Raw genomic sequence first — 19,552 nt, 5'->3', positions numbered from 1 at the left:
ACACACCATAACAATGTGTTATTAAAGCCTTTGTTAGGACAATTAGCTGGAAACTAGGAGATGCATATTCCAGCTCCAATTAGCACAGAAATGTAATTAGTTCAAATAAAATTAATGAGACTTACCCAAAAGCACATCTTTACGCACCTGGAGAAACTTGCAAACAGAATCCAATGCACCTCTAGACTTTGCACACTTCTTGAGATAAACAGCAACCACTCAGGGATTTCAATGATATAAAATTTGGACTTCTGTCCCAAACACAACTTTATTCCTGCAGGTCCTACCTCTGGCTCAGTGTTACCAGCCTTGCACAGACATTGCACTCCTCACAGACTGAATGAGTGTGGCTGCCTCCCTGTGCTGAATGGCTTTATGAAATGGGCAAAGGTTTTTCTGAATTACACCAACAATTAAAACCATTATGGCAATACAAAAACTCCTCTTGTGGTTTTATTGTTTTTCCTAAACTAAAGAGGAAGTAAATACTTCCATCAACAAGCCTTGTTGTGGATGTGCTGTGCATGACTGTCGTGAAAGCATGAAAATTAAAACATCCATCACTATGATCCAAAACAAAGACAGACACATGTGTGAAAGCCCAGACAACATTTCCACAAATGGAACATGAGATGACTGGGTGAGTTGCACCAAAAAATGAAGGAAAGAACCCCCAGTCAAAACCCAACCATCTCTAACTTTGTCTTGTGACATGGAAGCACCGTGCTATCTACTGTAAAATGCAGATACTATGAATTGGTCTGCATTCAAAGTTATAAAGTTATCCCTCATAGGATGGCTTAAATCACCCATGAATGAAAATAGCAATTAATGAACTTGGTTAGACAAAACAAATTACAACCAAGATCATATGCTAGCTCATTTCTCTAACCCAGTTCTGCAACCATGTTTTTTCACAGTAAAGCCCAGCACCAAGCAAAAATACTTCATAGTATTTTTGTACCAGATTTTGTTCTAGCCATTCACTAACTTTAATTACATTTGTAGTATCCTGAAGATAAAATAAGGAGATTATGAAAAATTGAAGTGAGAGGAACTAAGGGGCAAAAAAACCAGTCTCTGTACATAGAGAATGGAGCGGCTCGTGTCACTGTTTTGAGCTACAGATTTGTACCTTCTTGTCACCTTCAGGCCTATTATTGCCACATCAACAATCATTTTAATGGGAAGCAACTCTGAATACAAAACCCTATAATAGCCTGTAAATGATCTTTGTAGCCTGTCACCAGCAGATTTATTTTAACTTCTAGTGTGTTTCCACTGCTCAAAATCACATTTTTGAAGAGCTACAATTTAAGAAAAGATAAGATTTCTATCTGTTGTTGCAAGACCTGAAATAGGCTAACTAGGTACCTGGCTTTCTGAAAGCTTTACTGTTTTCTTTAAAATTGACTTTAATATTATGTAAAAGAATACAGTATCACATAGGACTTATGCTCATTAAATTTCTATACTGATGGACCCTTGAAAAATTCAACCTCCCAGTTTCCACTGCTAACGTAGAAAACTAAACCTTTTGAATCCCTGCTAAGTATGCAGTATTGGGGTGTGACATCTTGCACAGCTTCTGCAGAGCCATTTGGACCCCCTACATGCACTGTACCCAACAGAGGCTCAGCTCCGTGCTGGGCATGTGGACACAAGTACTGCAAGATACATCTGTCAAGATTTTTGGCACTGGGTCATTGCTGCACTGTACACCATTAAAACAGCATTTAAATTTGTCAAGGAAGAAAGCGGACAACCTTTCTAACATGCTGCAGCTGACACGGCATGTTTCAGATCTGACTCCTTTTTAGACTGTGAAAAAAATAAACCTAATATTGGAAGAAGCTTTATTGGCCTAGTACACTCCATAAGAACTAGCAGGAAAATTCAAACCTAGGAATCTGAGACTACTACTGTAGAAGAGAAAGGGTGTTTTATACAGGCACGTAATTCTTAGAAAAACAGGCTTTTCAAAAGGGTTGAACTGGAAGAGTTAAAAAAGAAGCTGTTATCATCATCATCATCCCTTTCCCACTGTGAAGAGAACAATAAGGTTTAATGGCTACCAGTGTATTGTTCTGCATCAGATGCTGACAGTTACAATTTTGCTTTCATATTTATTTTCTGATATCAATATGCTGATCTCAGCAAATGAATTTGCTGCTTGAAGAAATAAACTCCCATTAGGATCATAATTTAAGAGAGCAGCAACAGCTTGCACTTCTATTGTTAGATCATGTAGTCACTACAGTGCAGTTAATGCAACAATTTAGCAGCATATGGGGAGGCAGGGAAGAAAGGGACCCTAGTGCCCCATTTTATCTAACTTAATTACTCTTACTCTCCTAATACCATTTTTGAAAAGAAATTACTCGCTCAAGAACAACTAGATGTGGCTCCCTGTGACAACAAATACACACTTAAAATGCCAGATAGAAGAATCACAGAACACTTTGCTTTTTAATGCAAGCTGAAGTTTAGAATCCCCTGAGGATGTCTACATTGAAGACTTCTGTTCATCTAGAGTTGCCTGTACAAGCATAAAAGCTGAAATGTTGGATAAATTATTCTATGAAGGAGCTCCTGTCTTCAGTATTTTAAAATGGAACTCAGTTACCTCTAAATTTTACTGCAGTTGACATATAGATAGTCCCTTCAGCTATCTAATTAAGTGGCCTTATTTTTCAGATTGCTGAGGACACAAAACTTTCAGCAGACTTCCCCGGGACACTCTGAAGAGTCTCCACAATGAAACACATGGCTCCTTCTAGCAATGCTCATGTCAAAATATATAATATGTTAGCCTCCTGATAAAATTCTTTTACCTCCTACAAGTAATGTTATGCAGTATGCTAAAAGTACATTATTGTTTAGGCAAGTACTAATAAATATAAGCAGCACATCTGCCATAAATAATGTGAAAAAGTTACAAGATAAACCTAGCAACCATCACCTTCTGCTTTGTTCATTTCAACGTGAACATGAAATGTATAATGAATGCACCAAGCAATCCATGCAGACTGCTACACAGTTCACAGGCGAATGAAATACCATTCAAAGTAAGTCTGAATCCGTTCAAAGAATACAGTCTTGTAAATAAGACACTATATCCCATCTGTGTATAAAAATCCCATGTGTGTATAAAAAGATTTCATACTTCTTGCACAGAGCACATAATGAGAGCATTGAGCCCTATTGAGCCCTGTTCGGCTGGTTCAGATTTAAAAAGCAGTACTTGCAGACACTTTATATATAAACAAAATACACAAGCCAACACATGGAAGAATTAACTAGATCACTGCTGTCAGTCTAGTTTAGTTTGTTAATCCTTCAGAAAGAGGCAAACAATCATTGTGCCCATACCAACTTTAATATTGCCAGTTACATACACAGGGGATATCATCTTGAATTGCACTTATTTCAGTATCAAACGCCATCATAAGACAATGCACAAAGTTCCCCCGAACACTGAAATTGAAAAGTAAATTCCGAAAGGCATATTAATACGCAATTATACATAAATTATATATATACAAGCTATCACATAGAATGTTCGCTCAACCTATCATACTTTTTTTTTTCCAGATTTATCCCTGCAGCAATTCCATCTCTTCTTTCCATGGCTTTTCATGAAATTGACTTCATGGCACAATAATATTCATTAACAACTGGCATATATATACATATATACTACCTGAGTGGGGAACACCACTAGCAAAAAGCTAGTTGAATATAAAAACACCTAACTGAAATCTGTATAGATCTTTTTCCTTGTTAATTCAATTATATTATCCTGGAAATATATCTTTTAATTGGTTCATATTCTATTCTTGAACAACTTTTATGTTCATGGCCACTAAGTACTTTGATTAAGTAATAATGTGCTAAAACTTACCGATGTATTTCCAACTCTCCATTATTTATGTAGCTTTTGTGTGTAGGTAACGCAGCTGTGCCTTAGCTCTGGTGTTCAGGACAGATGTTCTACTGGATCAAATTCTATCCAGTCTGCATTGATTTCCATCATAGTTTATTGTCAACAGTCTTGCTCTGTAGCTTAAGGGCTTCAACATGTATATCAAACCATCCTGTCACATGATACACTTTCTGGCCTAGCAGAGATATCTCCATAAATATTTCATGCAGTTATCATAGCAGCTGCTCATTATGGTTTTTGAGCTTTACAGAAATTTTAGTTAGAAGTCCCCATGCTGTTCCAAGCAGGTTTATGTTTGCTATTTTAATTAAAAGGGGAAGAGAAAAAAATCCAAGTCTTTATCTCAATTAACGCAAACTCCAGCAACAGCCATCTTACCTGCTACAAGTGCTGACCAAACCACCAAACTAAACCAAACCACCGAAATAAAAAAAACAAAACAAAACAAAAAAAACCCACAAACAAACCAGAAAAAAATCACCACACAACTGTACATAGCAAAGAATACAAAGGAATGCAAAGCTCAATCAGATTAGTAAGTGCAATTGTTATTTAACAAAAATGTGCATTCCACACATCCGTATCATCCCAAATGCATCCATTACAGCAATTCCTTTAGAACAGCATGACTCTGAATTGACCAACAAAAGCTTTAACATTTTTTTTTAAAAAATCAAGTACATCTTTACCACAGCATGTACACTGCACAAGCTCAAAAGGAAAAAAAGAAAAACAAAATACTTAGCATCTACTCCTGATTGGCTGCATTCTTGGCCATCTTACTTGCTTAGTTTTCTGGTACTTGACTGGTTTTTTACACTGCTGCAGTTTTTTTACACAGCATGCTTGGATAGCATTTTTTTCTCCAGTAGACCACTTAACACTGAATTGTTTGGGTGTAATACAGGAAACCCCAGAAAACATGTACTGTTTGCTTTTCACACATAATCTCAACTTTTTTTTTCAGTTTGCATGCCTTGAAATGAAAACAAAAACACCTGATACATAACACAGGAAAACTTTCATTGCATTAGTCAATATTCCTCCAGTTAGTTTGAGGACTGCTCACTGGCAACTGTGTAAAGCACTTCAAAGCTTGCATGGGAGAGCAAATAACAAAATACAAAAAATTCTTAAGTAGCTTCTTAGACTGACTAGGCTAAAGCATTTAGTCCTTTTAAATACCTTAATGTCTGACACTCACTATTAAACAGGAGGAAAAATTCATTAAACTTGGATAATTTTTAAACTTGGGAAAGCTGAGGCATTTGTTAGTTCTCCTCACACACATAGCCTCAAATTTTTGAGAAATAAAGAACAAGCTAAAAAAAGTACCTATTTAACTATTCCCTGCACTGTAGCGTCAGTATTTAAAAAATACCCAATATACTTCAGGTTATTAACAAAGGAAGCAAGGAAACAAAGTGCTTTGGTAATATATATATAAAAAAATTCTCACTCCAAAAGGCTCTGAGATAGACTTTCCATAATAGCTCAAGTATTCAAGAAAAAAATAAATGCCCCAAAAGGTGGTAGTAAGTCCTACTCAAACAGGCAGGAAGACCTATAGTAGGAAAGATTTTATTATTATACAGGAGTTGAATTAATAACATCTTATTGTTTTCCAATTGTTTTTATTAGCTTTGTCTTTTCTATTGGCTTTGTGCTTTAAACGAGAGCCTATGTTTGCCTGAAGGTGTGAACATGATGAGAAAACCGTTTCATGGTAGAAGTCACTGCCTCAGTAGCTCAGAGGTGCTTATAGCCCTTTCCTCACAAACATTTATGCATCTGCTCAGCTTGAAATCTATGGATACTTTGACAGAACAGCCCACATGATTGAAGTTAAATATTTGCACACAGAGTGGTAGGATCAAAACACTAGGCAAGACCTTTTCCGCCTGTTTGAGTTAACAGGGCGTGAGAGACAGTTCTTCAATAGTAAGTGCTAAGTAATGGTAAAAATGGTACCTACATGAAGTCAGAGCCGTGTTTGAATTAAAACTAAGTGAATCTGAAATTTGTGTTACTGTGAAGGTTTTTAAATATAAAAATAATTGCCTGTGTTACTCTTAGTATTGGTTACTGCAGCTTTAAGCCAACAAACTTCATTTTGTTATCCACTTCTTAGGAAACCATTTTGAAAGAATAAAGTTGCTTTTTACAGGGTTCTTAAAATTCTCTTATTCTGGGGAAAGAGTAAAACATGAGCAGAGAGGTATACGGTCACACAAAAAAGTAAAAATAAAAACAACTATAGCTAAGTGAAAGGAAAGCAAAGGGTCTTACAACTAGAAATAAGCTGATCCATGATCCTGGATCAACTAAGCCTGTCTCCGGGTGGACTTGCCCTACAACCTCAGCACAGCCCCCAGCCTTCCCAATGCTGTCTTACAGCCCATCTATGAGCAGCAATTACTGCTCCAGATCTACATGCAATCACCTAGCTGACTTCTAGCTGCAAAAAAAAGAAAAAAAAAATAAAAGGCAGAAGGCCGAGTTACAACTTTCTTTGTGGATGGCACCCAGCTATCTATTCTGATGAAGTCTGATGTACTTTCTGGAAGGTTCACATTTTCGTGTGTCCATCAAATTTGGTACAGATTCACCCACAGCCAAAAAATTCTCAAGGAGGATATGGAGGAAATCTTATGCATGAAGGAAAGTGACAAGAACAGGTCACAATTTGTTTTCTTAGGAGGTGAAGCTTAAGAGATCCCTCATTGCAGTGTTGTTTCAGATGATGGAACATCCAAAGAAAAGCAGAGCCACATTCAAGAGAATGTTGTTAAAAATCAAACCCAGGTAGCTGGAAAGGAAGCATTGACATTTAGCAAGCAAAAATCACAAAAATTAGATTAGCATATGTATTACACAGCCTTACAAAAGAGTAAATCATTTCGACATCAGAAAGTTAAAACAACTTCAGGCTGCATATAATGTACCTTTTTTCTTCTAGCTATCCTTCCACATACTGTAACATGTGCACAGTACCAGTTGTGTTTTCAGGGTTTGTTTCCAGGAGGTAATGCCTTTATGCAATCAACCACTGTATGTCCTTGTGTTCCCATAGCACAAATAATTGATTTATAAAGCATTTCAAATGAAGGTTATTCACTTTGGCTAGAATAAAATACAATAGCAATGTAATCTTCTTCCTCTGCTACATGAATTTCCTGCCACGTGTCACATTTTCAGCCCCCATTTCTTTCACCTCATTCCATGTCTCCTGTTGTAGCTGTTTTAGTATGTTTGCCAATATCTTGCTGGAACTGCTTCAGTTCGTTTATTGCAGGTAATTACCTCAGTGTTTTGGACCCTCCATTACCTGTAGCCTGACAGTTTGCCATTCAAAGGAACAGCAACAGATGCCTAAGAAAAGCAAAGCACAAAGGGGGAGATGTGGATTTGCATTAATCAGCAGGCTTTTCCTAATCTATGAAACCAATCTCTACATCTAATAAATTAAAACATGACAAGTGAGACATTTTTAAAAGATGAGTAGGTAGGAAAAAAACCTGAAAAGCACTAATTTTCTCTCTCCAGCTTGCATTTTTATTACAGTTCAGTCATTTCTTATAAGGTTTATAGGTTACCTAATACTTTCAGTTTTTGTGACACAAGCTTCCTCCAGCTGTACATATGGTAAGTGCACCAAATATTAAACACTTTGCCTAAGCAACCTGATTCCCTCTAAATAAATAACAAACCCTTCACTGTCTTCAGACCAGCTAACCTTACCTTATGATTCTGTTTTACTTTCAAACAAATCAAATATTTCCTCACTTTGTTCCTTTAAAGACAATCTCAGAGCAAAATACTGGGGGCAAAACAGATCTCAAGTTAGCCCAGTCATTATTAGAAGTTTCTGTATAATTTGGAGGGAATGACGATCTCCACACTCAATTTGGATTTTATTTTCCTGATTTGTATTTCACCTCTGAGCAAGAGCTCCAATTCAATGCTTAAAGGTTAATCATGATCAGACAAAAACTTTATATGTGCCCCTGGGACTTCCATTTTGTGCATTTCCTAAGGTATTCTGTAGACTGGAAAGGACTGGCTGTTTTACAACCAGTTACCAGCACACTGATTTTGAAATGCATATACAGAAGTAAGCAGCGCAGATCCATAAAACTCCTCTGTACAGTAGACCCACTTTTCAGATATATTTGTCATGGGAGCAGCACACAAATGTCTCCTAGCTTTTTTCCATCATTTATTATGGAGATACAAGATTAATTGGCTCCCTCTGTATTTCTGTAAAGCTTTTCTAATCCAACACTGAGCTTTGTTGGCCTGGGGATTTCTGTCTTTGGGGAAAAAGAAAGACAAGAACCCACACAAAAACAGAGTTGCATAGAGTGCTGCACAGACATGTCATAAAAAGAAAAGAAATCATACACAGGCATATCCGTGTATCTACCACAAGAAGAAAGTCACTGCCTCTGCAAAACAGAAATCAAGGAGACCAAAAAAACCAGTCACACTTCCATTAACAGAATATTTTTGCCAAAGCTGCATATTTTCTGCTTTGCGCTCTAAAGAACTGTAATGTTCCAACAACAATAAAAAAAATATCTGACTTTTGTTAAGAGAAACAGACCCATCTGCTGGCAAAATAACAATAATAATAATATTTTTAAAAAAAAATCCAAACCAACCAACCAACCGAAACAAAAAACAAAATACCCACCCCAGGCATATATTAAATCACAACTTTATGTTCTGCTACTGTAACAAAATATTATAGACTTATTTCATATTCATTCATTCCCAAACTTAAACACTACTCAACCCAGAACCCTTTTGAAGACTTTCAGACCTGAAAGATGCTTTCTCAGTATTTTTCTTACACTTGTTTTACACTTGTTCTACCTTTAACAGGTTTTAGACCAGCAAGCAGTGCAAGGCCTACACTCATCACCTCAGTAATGGTCAGCAACTGAACTTCAAATATGTAAAAACATCTAGCAAGCTGAAGCATTCCTAAGGTTCCCATGTTTCTGTCTATAATATATCAGGAGACATATGTGCATCTACTCTGTTTACTAACAGCCCGGTTCAGGTCATTTTGTTCAGATGCCTCTAATCATGTGCAAAGCAACCATGCAAGCAAGGTATGTATACAAAATACTTTACACTTTTAAATAATTATATGTATGGTAGCCACATGCAAAATAAAATTCAGATGCTCCAGTCCCCTAATGATCTTTGTAGCCCTGCACCACACCTCCTCCAATAAGCCTGTAACACTTTTTCTGGATGGTCCAGAACTGGACCCAGCACTCCAGGTGTGTTCTCAACAGTGCCAAGTAGAAGGGCAGGATCACCCTGCTCAGCCTGCTGGTAGTGCTTTGCCTAATGGAGCCCAGGATTCTTTTGGCCTTTTTTGTGGAAAGGGTGTATTGCTGCCTTGTGGTAACCTTGTCCATCAAAAACCCAAGGGACTTTTCTGAAGAGCTGCTTTCCAGTTGGGTGGCCATCTACATGTTACTAATGAATGGGATTATTTGTCCCTGGGTGTAGGTCTTCACTGTTCTCCATGTTGATCTTCACGAGGTTCCCATTTCCCCCTCCATCTTTTCAAGGTACCTCTGGATGGCAGCAGAACCATCTGGTCTATCAGCCACTTCCCCAGAGCATAATCTATCCCATCCTTCAGGTCATTAATGAAGAGATTGAACTGAATTGGCCTCAGTATTGATCTGTGGGGCACAGCATTAGCTACTTGACTTAAACTGAACTTTGTGCTTTGATCCTCCGGGCTCAGTCATTTGGGCAGTTTTTAAATTCACCCCTCCTGTCCAAATACCTAGCACACACTTGTTCAGCTTGTCAGTGATGTTTGCCTTTACCTAGTAAAACCTCCAACACAACATCTGCTATCTGTTGCTGTACCTGTTAATTTAATGTTGCTGTGATACAAGGTAAATGGGTAAACTTGGCCAGTTCAAAATATTTGGTCTCTATTCTAACTGCTCCTCCTACACTAGGAAGGGTAATCTAACAAGTCATAGGCTAGATCATGAATTGCAACAGCAGTACTTCCTTCCTTCTCCACTCAAATAACCACTCCAGTGGAACTAAGGCTGATGATGACTTCCGAAGAAAAGGAAGCTCCTGTTGCTCTGCCCCACAAGTTTTGTAACCTGCACAATCACATGAAGCAATAGAAACCATAAACTACGATCTCAGCCCAAGACAGAGCAAGAGAAGAAAGTTTCCCATTTAGCTACCAAGACACTGCATGCCTTCAATACGATTAAGTGATTTTCTATGCCCCACACTAACCATGTTAGAACTGGAAACAGCTCAGAGTTTTAGGCCATATTCCCAAACATCATGGAAGGTCAGTATTTAGCTCTTTCAAGAGAAGTTACCTATCTTGTTGTGAACCCATTTAGCAGGAATGGGTTATCATTAGGAGACATTCAGCTAAACAGAGCAAGCATAAATTCAGTTGTTGCATTCTACCTCTTTCCTCCTTTGCCTCAAAAGCCATGAATTACTTTGTTTTCAGGAGGTGTAGTCTATTTAGCTTTATTTCCTGAACAGTTGTTTCTGAATAGTTAGAGGATCCTCTCCAGCTGTACACTTAACCTTGACCTAGTTTAACAGCTACATTTAAAGAATTAGATGAAACATGACCCATATGCCATAATCCTTTGATTTAGCACTTGTTTAAAGATCTCAGTAGTCAATAAGTACAATCCATGTAACCCAATTAAAAGGGTACACACAGCTACATAAGTGACATGCATAGCCAGTGCAACAGAAAGGAAGTTTACATTAACAAACTAAACAAGTGCAGAGAATACCTTGCTCATTAAAATTGTCCAGTCAATACTGAATGATATTTCAGTAGCAGGCAATACAGTTTAACATCTGGTAAAAGTGGCCAATTCATACAGCACATCTATTGTGTTACACAATAAAGTTTTAGTACTATGCAAGGTATACGTCAAGGAATAACTAAAGCTGTATTTTCCTACTTTTCATGCTTGTATATATATTCTTTGCTAGCTTTAGACGCTGTTTCTTAGAGCTGAGACATCTAGAACTCAGTCATTTAGAAATCACACAGCACATAAATAAGCAGTAAGAAAATAGGTTTTATTTTCAGATTTTATAGAAAAGTGTTAACAATGCTTAGAAGAAAACAGTTGGACAGCAACTTTCTATATATATTCCAGACAAACTAAGGCACTTTAATTAACAGATAATTTTGTTGCTACAAACCCAGCTATCCTATAATAACTATTTACATTTTTCTATAACTGCAAAAAAGTAAATTTATGCCATTAGGATAACATGTTAAGATACTTTAAAAACCTAGCTATAAATATTCCCAAATTTATCTATAGTTAGTCCCCAACTAAGGCACTAGCCCAGATTATGTGCACACTAAAATAAGTCCATTAATCATCTGCAGTACCCCTTAACATACCAAGTTAATTGTTTTGTCCCACTACGGTCTCACTACATATTACTTTATAAGCAGAGGGAAATGGGGCTCACAGTCAGCCCAGTTTAATCTGATTAAAAAAAAAAAAAGGAAAAATGAGCTAATTTCCTTTAAATTATAACTGCGATATTTAATATTAGACTTTTAAAATTTAAGCGTCCCTTTTTTGAATATACATAATGGAATGCTAAAAAGTGTGTTTAGCAAGTTGGAGAACACTACACATTCACAAATATTTTAAGCTGTTCAAGAACAGAGTATGATCTTTTATGGTTAGGTAATCGTGTAAAAGAACTTTTGTACAAGTGTTGTAACATTTTTTATTCTTACTAGCTTCTTTTGAAAGCCCCCGATTTTCTCATGCTTTATGTGCATACGGAAGATACCATTTCTGAATCCTTTCGTGACAGTGTTGCACTTGCTGGTGGAGGCTTATACAAGCATAGGGCTATGACCACAAAGACAATCGTGATGATTTTGCAAGCAGCACCTGAATGAAGAGAATAGAAGAGTCCTTGTTGCAGTCACCTTCAACAGCAGACAAGAGTATTTTAGTCATTTATGAAGTTTCACATGGTGAGTTACACTGTAAGACTTCTAGATGTATGCTGCATAATTCAATGTCTTTCACATGAACTGCACAGGGCAGGTAAAAGCAGTGTTCCAACTGACTTCAGATCCCTCACCTGCCTGCCAGTTCTTGTTTGCAGCAGCTACTGTCATTACTTCAGTTCTGTATTTCTTCATCCCATTCTAGCCTGAAGTGCAAGTCTTCCTTATTTCTCATTTCAGTACTGATCTTCATTGCATCAAGATCCTCTTTGCCACAAACTAAACTCCCCACATGCAAACCTGTTAAGTATTCTTTTCTCAGCTACCTAGAAAAGTTGTTCCATTTACTCATCGCTGATACATAATTGTGTTTATGCAGCTTGGGGGCAGGGCAAGGAGAGGGGAAAAAAACAGGAGGGATATTTTATCACAAATATGCTTGAGAGACACTGAAACATGAAGCTGTGACTCCTGCTTTTTCAGTTTCAAGATTAGGTGTTAGCAGTTCAGTTTATGTGCTGTAAGCATCACAGTTGCTAGTAGCAAGGACAACAGCAGTTATCATATATACCTCACATGTTTAAAGGGAGCAGACTGTTAAACAAGTTAAGAAAATTGACTAGTGTTCAGAGATATTTTCAAGATCTTGATACTAATTTAGGGAAAAAAAATTGAAATAACAAGAGGAAGAAAGCCCCTCAGACTTTAGATGTCGACAGACCAAGCCAGATAAGACTGCAATATGTGCCAATCCCTTAAAATTCACCAAATAAAGTGTGACAATTAAGAAAGACTGAAGAGCAAAACTATTTCATATTATTGCTATTTAAAGTTTTCTAGGCCAATAAGAGCTACTTAATGTGGTCTTGCTCTTTCATTATTATTCTGCTTTTTATTACTTATGAAAAAAAGTTTTTTTTAAAAAAACACTGCTGCTAAGAAATAAAAGTTTAAGGTTCTGTTTCAATATAATTCCCATCTAGCAGTCAAGGTCCATATATCTATTACCTAGTACATGTACTTAATATGAAGTCGTCACTTACTTATGCCCATCAGCAGATAAGCCATTCTTTCATTGTCATAAACCCAACAGGCTCCTTTAGTTTTACATTCATTAATATCCCACAGAGTACAACTGTTGTCTATAGCAACACCAAACAAAATTGGTCCAGGAATAGTACCTAAAAAGCACAGTAACATGTTAGAATGTTTGACTTACCTGGAATACCCTTATCTAATCTTAATGTATACAATGAAATGCCAAGCTGGTGGGGAAGATAAAATGGGAGAGGTACACACTAAATATAACATTTTAATCAAAGTCATAGGGCTCATATTACATAGCAAATGTGCCTCTTCCACTGCTCTCTTTTAGGATAGATAGAGTACCAGTTAATTCTTCATACAGCTCCCACTTGATTATCAAGCAACAAGTTTGTTCAAAGACTTGACCTTCTTGTAACTTCGTCAGTTTTCACGGGAAAAGAAAAACTGATTAAGTGTTTCCCCCCCTAATTTTAATCAGGAAAGCAGGATTTTAATTGAAGGAAAAGTCCCTTTCCTTCAATCATATATGTTAACCTGTTTCAAATGCAGAGAACTAAAATATTCTCTTAATACGTTCCATTGTCCTTTTTTTCCATCCCTCAGACGTAGCCAAGCTTCCAGGAAAAATTTCACATGAAATGAATAGTGTTTAAAATTATTCCTGCGCAGAATTTATTAATTTGTGTGATTCCTGTTATAACAGTGCTTTATAAAGCACAAGTAGTTTGCATCCAGGTATAGCCAATTTTTTAACAAACACTCCAGGTACATCACTGCATGTCTACCTAACCTGCTCAAGGCCTAAACTGCTCTTGAGCTAGCAAGCAGCTATGTACTCACTACAGCAGCTCTGTCTAGGACCTCTGTGTGATTCCTTAGCATAAAGAACTTGATAGCAATGCTGATAGTTACTGCCTTCTTCAGCCACAATCTGTACAGGCAGTGAAAAGGGTTCTCCTATCCTCTGCTCCACAGTACAGTCAAGAGTTAAGACTCCGCCATTGATAATTTTGAGTAAAATGAAACAGAGAACCCCTCATACAATACTTAACACTATCTCCCAGCTGATTTCTAGCTGTGAGGATGTTTATTCTTGCTATGCTTTATTGGTAAAATTACTTAGATTAATTGGAGTTTCAATAGGTACAGCAAAGCAGACCTAACACTGCTAGGTATTTGATCTCAAATGTCAGGGAATGGCTGCAGTACTGAATATTGACATAAAAGTCTAACCAGTAACTGAGCCTTGACCTGGTCTTGAATTACATATGCCATTCAAAAAGTGTCTAGACTAAACGAAGAGTTTAAAAGATGCCTGAAAAAATTCAAACTAATGGTTCAGAGTATATCTACATTAAGCTTTATGTTTTATTTAGGGTGATTCACCTATCTTACGGAGATCCTGGAGATGCTTAGATTTAGCATTTAAATAGTAGATTTCCCACATAAAAACTCAGTAATTATTCATGTACCAGTGCCTAAAATTTCAGTAAAGGTTAAAATTAGTCAAAGGAATTGAAAGGGAAGGCAGAAGAGGGAAGACTCCACCTATTCACTCTAAAATATACTGGCACGGCCCATAAGGACACAACTGTATGAGACAGTGTCTCTTTCTTTTAACTTCTGGAACTTGAGATGTTAACTACATTAAGCTGTTTTCTAGTACATCATTTTTTCTCATCTCAACTTTCAGAATAGGTCTTCTTTTCAGAATAGGCCTTCTTCTGGGGGAAGTGACAGCAGATGTCTTTTGCTTAAAGAATGACAGTGACCTGTATTTTGTTCATGCCAATAAGAACAAGAAAAGCTAAAATGAACACACACACCTTGAAAAGGAATTTGAATCCAGATGGCATCTGCCTTACAACAAATGTATTCTATAAGATAATGACAGGCTGCTTCAAAGTCCTCTGAAAGGTTCTTAATGCAGTATTTTTTAAGTCTAGAAAAGTGTCAAGTAAATTACTCTGAGGCAAGTGTTTCAATAAGGAAGTCATACCCAGTAGTCGTAGAAACACTGACTGTACTCCAAGAGCAAATGAGCGCTGCTTATCTGGCACACACCTGGAAACAAAATTTGCAGTTTAAGACCTGGTAAACAAGGTAACTCTTCCATGTCTCTGCTTTGTCCCTCAGTGAATACACTTTTTCTTAATACACTCTTTTAACCCATTAATTGCAGAGGGGTTTAGAAATCCTGTGTACAAAACAAGTAACAAAACTTCAAGAGGGGTATTGACAACAAATATAAGCAACGCCAGCAGCTCATCAAGGAATTTTAGATTGACCTAGTTTAACAAAACAGTACAAACAAAAACCTAGCTTACCAGCGGCACCCTGATATATTGTTGAACATTTTTTTTCCCACACAAGAACCAAGGAAGTTAAGGACAGTGCTAGGATGCAGTCCTGAGCTACTACTATTCCTAAACAAACAATATATGAACTGAGACTAGGTTTCAGCACAGCACAGGTACTGTATGTCCCATAGCCTTTACATATGGTCACCTGACCTTACAAGTAATCAGTTCTGGCCTAGCTATACAAATCAACATATTTTGATTTCATAACTAGGAAAATTTACATCCTACCCCTTTCTTTCAGATATTTCTCCAGCAACAAATATTTTCTCCTGACAGTGTCTTAAAGTGATTAAACACAACCTAATTTAATTTATACAATTTCATTTCAGCACTGTTTAACAAACCGTATAATTGAAGCACTGTCACTGCTAAAAAAAAAAAGGGCAGTATTCAGGAGTTATTCCCTCATTCTGGAGTATGTATGAGGATTAACCATAGAAAAACATCCATGATGAGCACTTACCAGTCACTGTTAGGATCTCCCTACCCATAAAGAAAATTAAAGGAAGAAGAATGAGTTTTGTATAGTGTGGGTGATTATTTCTAGCACTAGAATATTCCCACAAACATGTGGGTTTACACTTTCAGTTGCACAAAATAGGCCTACTGAAAAGACATCAGATTATAATAACTGACATCACATTCAACTATTTGAATTAGATTTTGCAGATTTAAACTGCTCTACAGTCCTCTCCAATAAAACCCATTTCTTCATTCCAGCCGAAGTGCACAAGGACTCAGAATTCCAAATGCTACTGCTTAGAATTACCTAAATAAAACATCACCTCAGTTTTGAAGATAATGCAACACTTTACATTATTCTGCCCCACGCTGATATGACAAACTGTTCATTCCAGATTTACCGCAACCCTGAACAGGAAGCTACTACAAAGCTCTGTTGCAATGTATCATTTCCCTTCCTAATGCCCTGCCTAGAACATCTGAAAAAAGAGCATCTAACCACACCCTCCCCAAAGCATCAAGTGTATAGCACATGTATACCTATGCATCATGGACATTTTATCTCCAGAAGTATTAGAGATACAAGTCAGATTTCAACATAAAGTGAAACAGCTCTACTTTCAGAATAATGACCATACATTACAAAAGTTAATGTATCTAGCTTTCATGCATATGAGACTCAGCAATTTGAAAGACAGTCAGAGCACTGGTTAACAGCCACATACATGCTGTCACATTTTATATTAATCACTACCATACATATAACATCAACATTACATGAGACGTAGCCTGCAGTTCTTGACAGACTACAATTTTGCAAGTCAGAACTCTGAACTGAGGCAGGAAGCAAAGCTTAAGAATACAAGACTGATTGTTATTTTATTCTTTTCTTGGTAAAATTTGAAGTCCTGCAACCATTGATACACAGGCTACTTTAATATTTTCTTCATCCAAGCACATGGTGCATTATTATGCTTTGACTACAACAGTCAGGAGTGCTCCTATGAAAGAGGGATTTTGCTACAAGTAGGGAAGATTATTCTTTTTAATATATTCAAACAGTATGTACTAACTAAATGTAATTACAGAGATAATGAACAGTGGTATGACTGTCCTCTACCTCAAGTACTGCCTCCTTACTACACAAAGTACACTAAATCCCTTACACGTTGGTTTAAGTCCACATCCCAAAGCAAAACAAATTATAGAGTATTTCACTGACCTGAGTTTTCACAGGAATGCTACCTATTTTTCAGTTCAAAAAAAAAAAACCATACCTCAGAATGGCCACAGTTGTTGGAGTAACAGCCATAAATGTAAAAACAACAGCGAAAAAGAAGGAGGTCAGGAATAAAGGTAGAAGTCTGCAAAGTGTTGGACATTTCCCAGGGACGGCTTCATAGAGAAAATCTTCTGAACCATTTTCTCCTTTTGGTTTCCCAATACAGGAACAGTTGTGATAAGTCTACAAACAATTTATTAATCAAAATTTAGCTCTAAGAATGACACCAAGTGATACTAATATAGTAGATGTTTATTGGGTCTGCATCACACTGAATACAAGAATAAACCCTGACTTTACTGTATGGGAAATGGTCCATTTCCTGATGATCACATAACATTGTAACCATCATTTTTAAAACTGGTTCAGCAGAACTTGACTAATACATCTCAGCTAAGCAAAAGTTGTTTTTAGTTTTGTGATCTAAAAACACAGTGATAGTCTGCATTTTGTGTGAAGCAAGTTTTTAATTACAAGTACAGAAAACCTGAAAGATTTTCAAGTTAGAGACACAATTATATGCAGTATATAACATAAAAAAACAACAGAGTAATCCTTGAGACACTAAATTTCGCACTGAAATCTTATTACAAATCAGTGATGATAACACCAGTTACTGTGTACAATTAAGACAGGACAAGCTACACTGGTCCGTACAAGATTTTTTTTATATTGAGATATAAATACACACCCAATAATTTTGAAAATATGTAATTTTTAAACAAATCACCTCTTTGAGAACGTTGTAAAACTATGGAGGGTGCCAAGGGCTGGAAGAAGGAAGTAAACACCCATTTTCTCTTTCCCCATATGAGACTGGTTTCATTTGCAAAGTGTGATTTCTGAACAAAGGGTAGCCAAAAGCTGCATTTCCCTCACAGCAGAAGGTATCTTGCATTGTTCAAAAGTCATTTTTCCATTATTGAAATAAGCTAATATTAACCATTACCTAAGTTTGTTAACCAGAACTGCTGATTATTTCTGTACAATTCAGAAGTTATACTCCAAAGAATTTCAAGTGTCTTGACTACTAAAAACCATTACTTGAATTGGGTTAATTGTTTAGATTCACACCTATTTGTGCCACTACTTCCTCAAGCCTTGTTCTTCAAGCTTAAATAACAGATATATCCAGTTACAACAGTAGCTGAACAAACTGGAAACCACAACAGTTCCCATTCTTCAGAAGCGCTGGCAATTCCCAGATCACCTAGCTTGGCAGCCTTGACTATAAACAGGCTGGTCTTTATACTGGCCTGTACTTCACAGGAAGAGATGTGAGCTCTACTCTAAGATTTAAGCAGGAAAGAACAGAAGCAATGTTGGACTGCTTTTGTAAACAGGTGAACAAATGGAATAGTTTTATGCTCTTCATTATAAATCCACTCAAGTTTGTTTTCAAACAAAAAAAATTAATACATATCAGTGAAGAGTGATGTTTTCACAGCAAGAGGCAGTCAGTCTCCTACATAATACCTCTGCTCATCTACCATTATCTTTTTCTGATATAAGAAGTCCCCACAGGCACTCCCTGGTTCAGCTTGCCTACCTGTAAGATCTTCCTGCACTCCTCCCACATCCCTGTTCAAGACTTTGTTGTACCAGTCAAGACAAGCACAAAAAGTCTCTCAGTTCTGGGAAGGCTTGATAATAACCAGCCACTTACATGGCTTACCATTCCTACATCAGAGGCAACTGATATTCAAGGTTTGGAAACTCACAGAAGCAGGTTGCCATGCATACAATAAACACTGCATGATGCTTAAAGATCTAGGTAAGTTTAAATGTCAAGGAAGTTGATAATTTCTAATTTTCTGATTGTTAATTCTATTTAAAGTACACTCAGGTTTAATGTCTTTTCAGCATTATAAATATTACTAGAAGTAACATTTGCAATATGACACTGCATAAGTGATCACATACTGTTATTGACCAATAAACCCCTACAATGAAAAAAAAAAAAAAGAAGAGATAGGGCAGGATGATTTGCCAATGAAGCTCACAGAACAATGCAGTGTGAATGACCACAGCTGTTGCAAAGAAAGCTATGCAGAAAAGAAACATCTGTCTGTTGAGTGGACCAACCAACGGTGTAAGTGTTTCTCCCCGAGTTCATTAAAAGAGTGCAAAAGACTCCTTAAGATAGCCAGATCAGCATGGGGTGGGGAGTATGGCTAAGCCCAACAGAGTATACAAAGGCAGACAACTAGCAGAAGAATTTCAAAGACAGCAATGGCCTTGAGCTGGCTTCAGCCCACACACAACTCCCCATCAACTAGGGTGGCCCAACATCGTGAGGGTTAGAGACCAGTAATGGGAATCATGCTGATATTGGGACTGAACTGAGTATTGCAATCAATATATTTTGCTAAGTGTAATTTAAATTTTTATTGTTTTCAGTATACTTTGTATCACTGCTAAATTAGAAATCC

At 37.0% G+C, this 19,552-nt stretch overlaps 1 protein-coding gene across 1 annotated transcript in view; it reads right to left on the bottom strand.

Moving 5' to 3' along the window:
* Positions 1-11,142: 11,142 nt before the first annotated feature.
* The window catches only part of SLCO4C1 (solute carrier organic anion transporter family member 4C1), a 32,564-nt gene continuing 24,154 nt past the window's right edge, over positions 11,143-19,552 (bottom strand). The window contains exons 10-13 of the mRNA XM_005232839.3: positions 17,116-17,303; positions 15,013-15,077; positions 13,010-13,147; positions 11,143-11,904 (exon numbers count right to left, since the gene is read on the bottom strand). Coding sequence (XP_005232896.2) covers positions 11,780-11,904; positions 13,010-13,147; positions 15,013-15,077; positions 17,116-17,303 — 516 coding nt within the window. The 3' untranslated portion in view covers positions 11,143-11,779. The remainder of the gene's footprint in view (positions 11,905-13,009; positions 13,148-15,012; positions 15,078-17,115; positions 17,304-19,552) is intronic.

The sequence above is a fragment of the Falco peregrinus genome, chromosome Z, assembly GCF_023634155.1.
Source record: "Falco peregrinus isolate bFalPer1 chromosome Z, bFalPer1.pri, whole genome shotgun sequence".
Lineage (NCBI taxonomy): Eukaryota > Metazoa > Chordata > Aves > Falconiformes > Falconidae > Falco > Falco peregrinus.
Note: the sequence above shows the minus strand (reverse complement) of the source record. Positions and strands in the feature narration are given on the sequence as shown.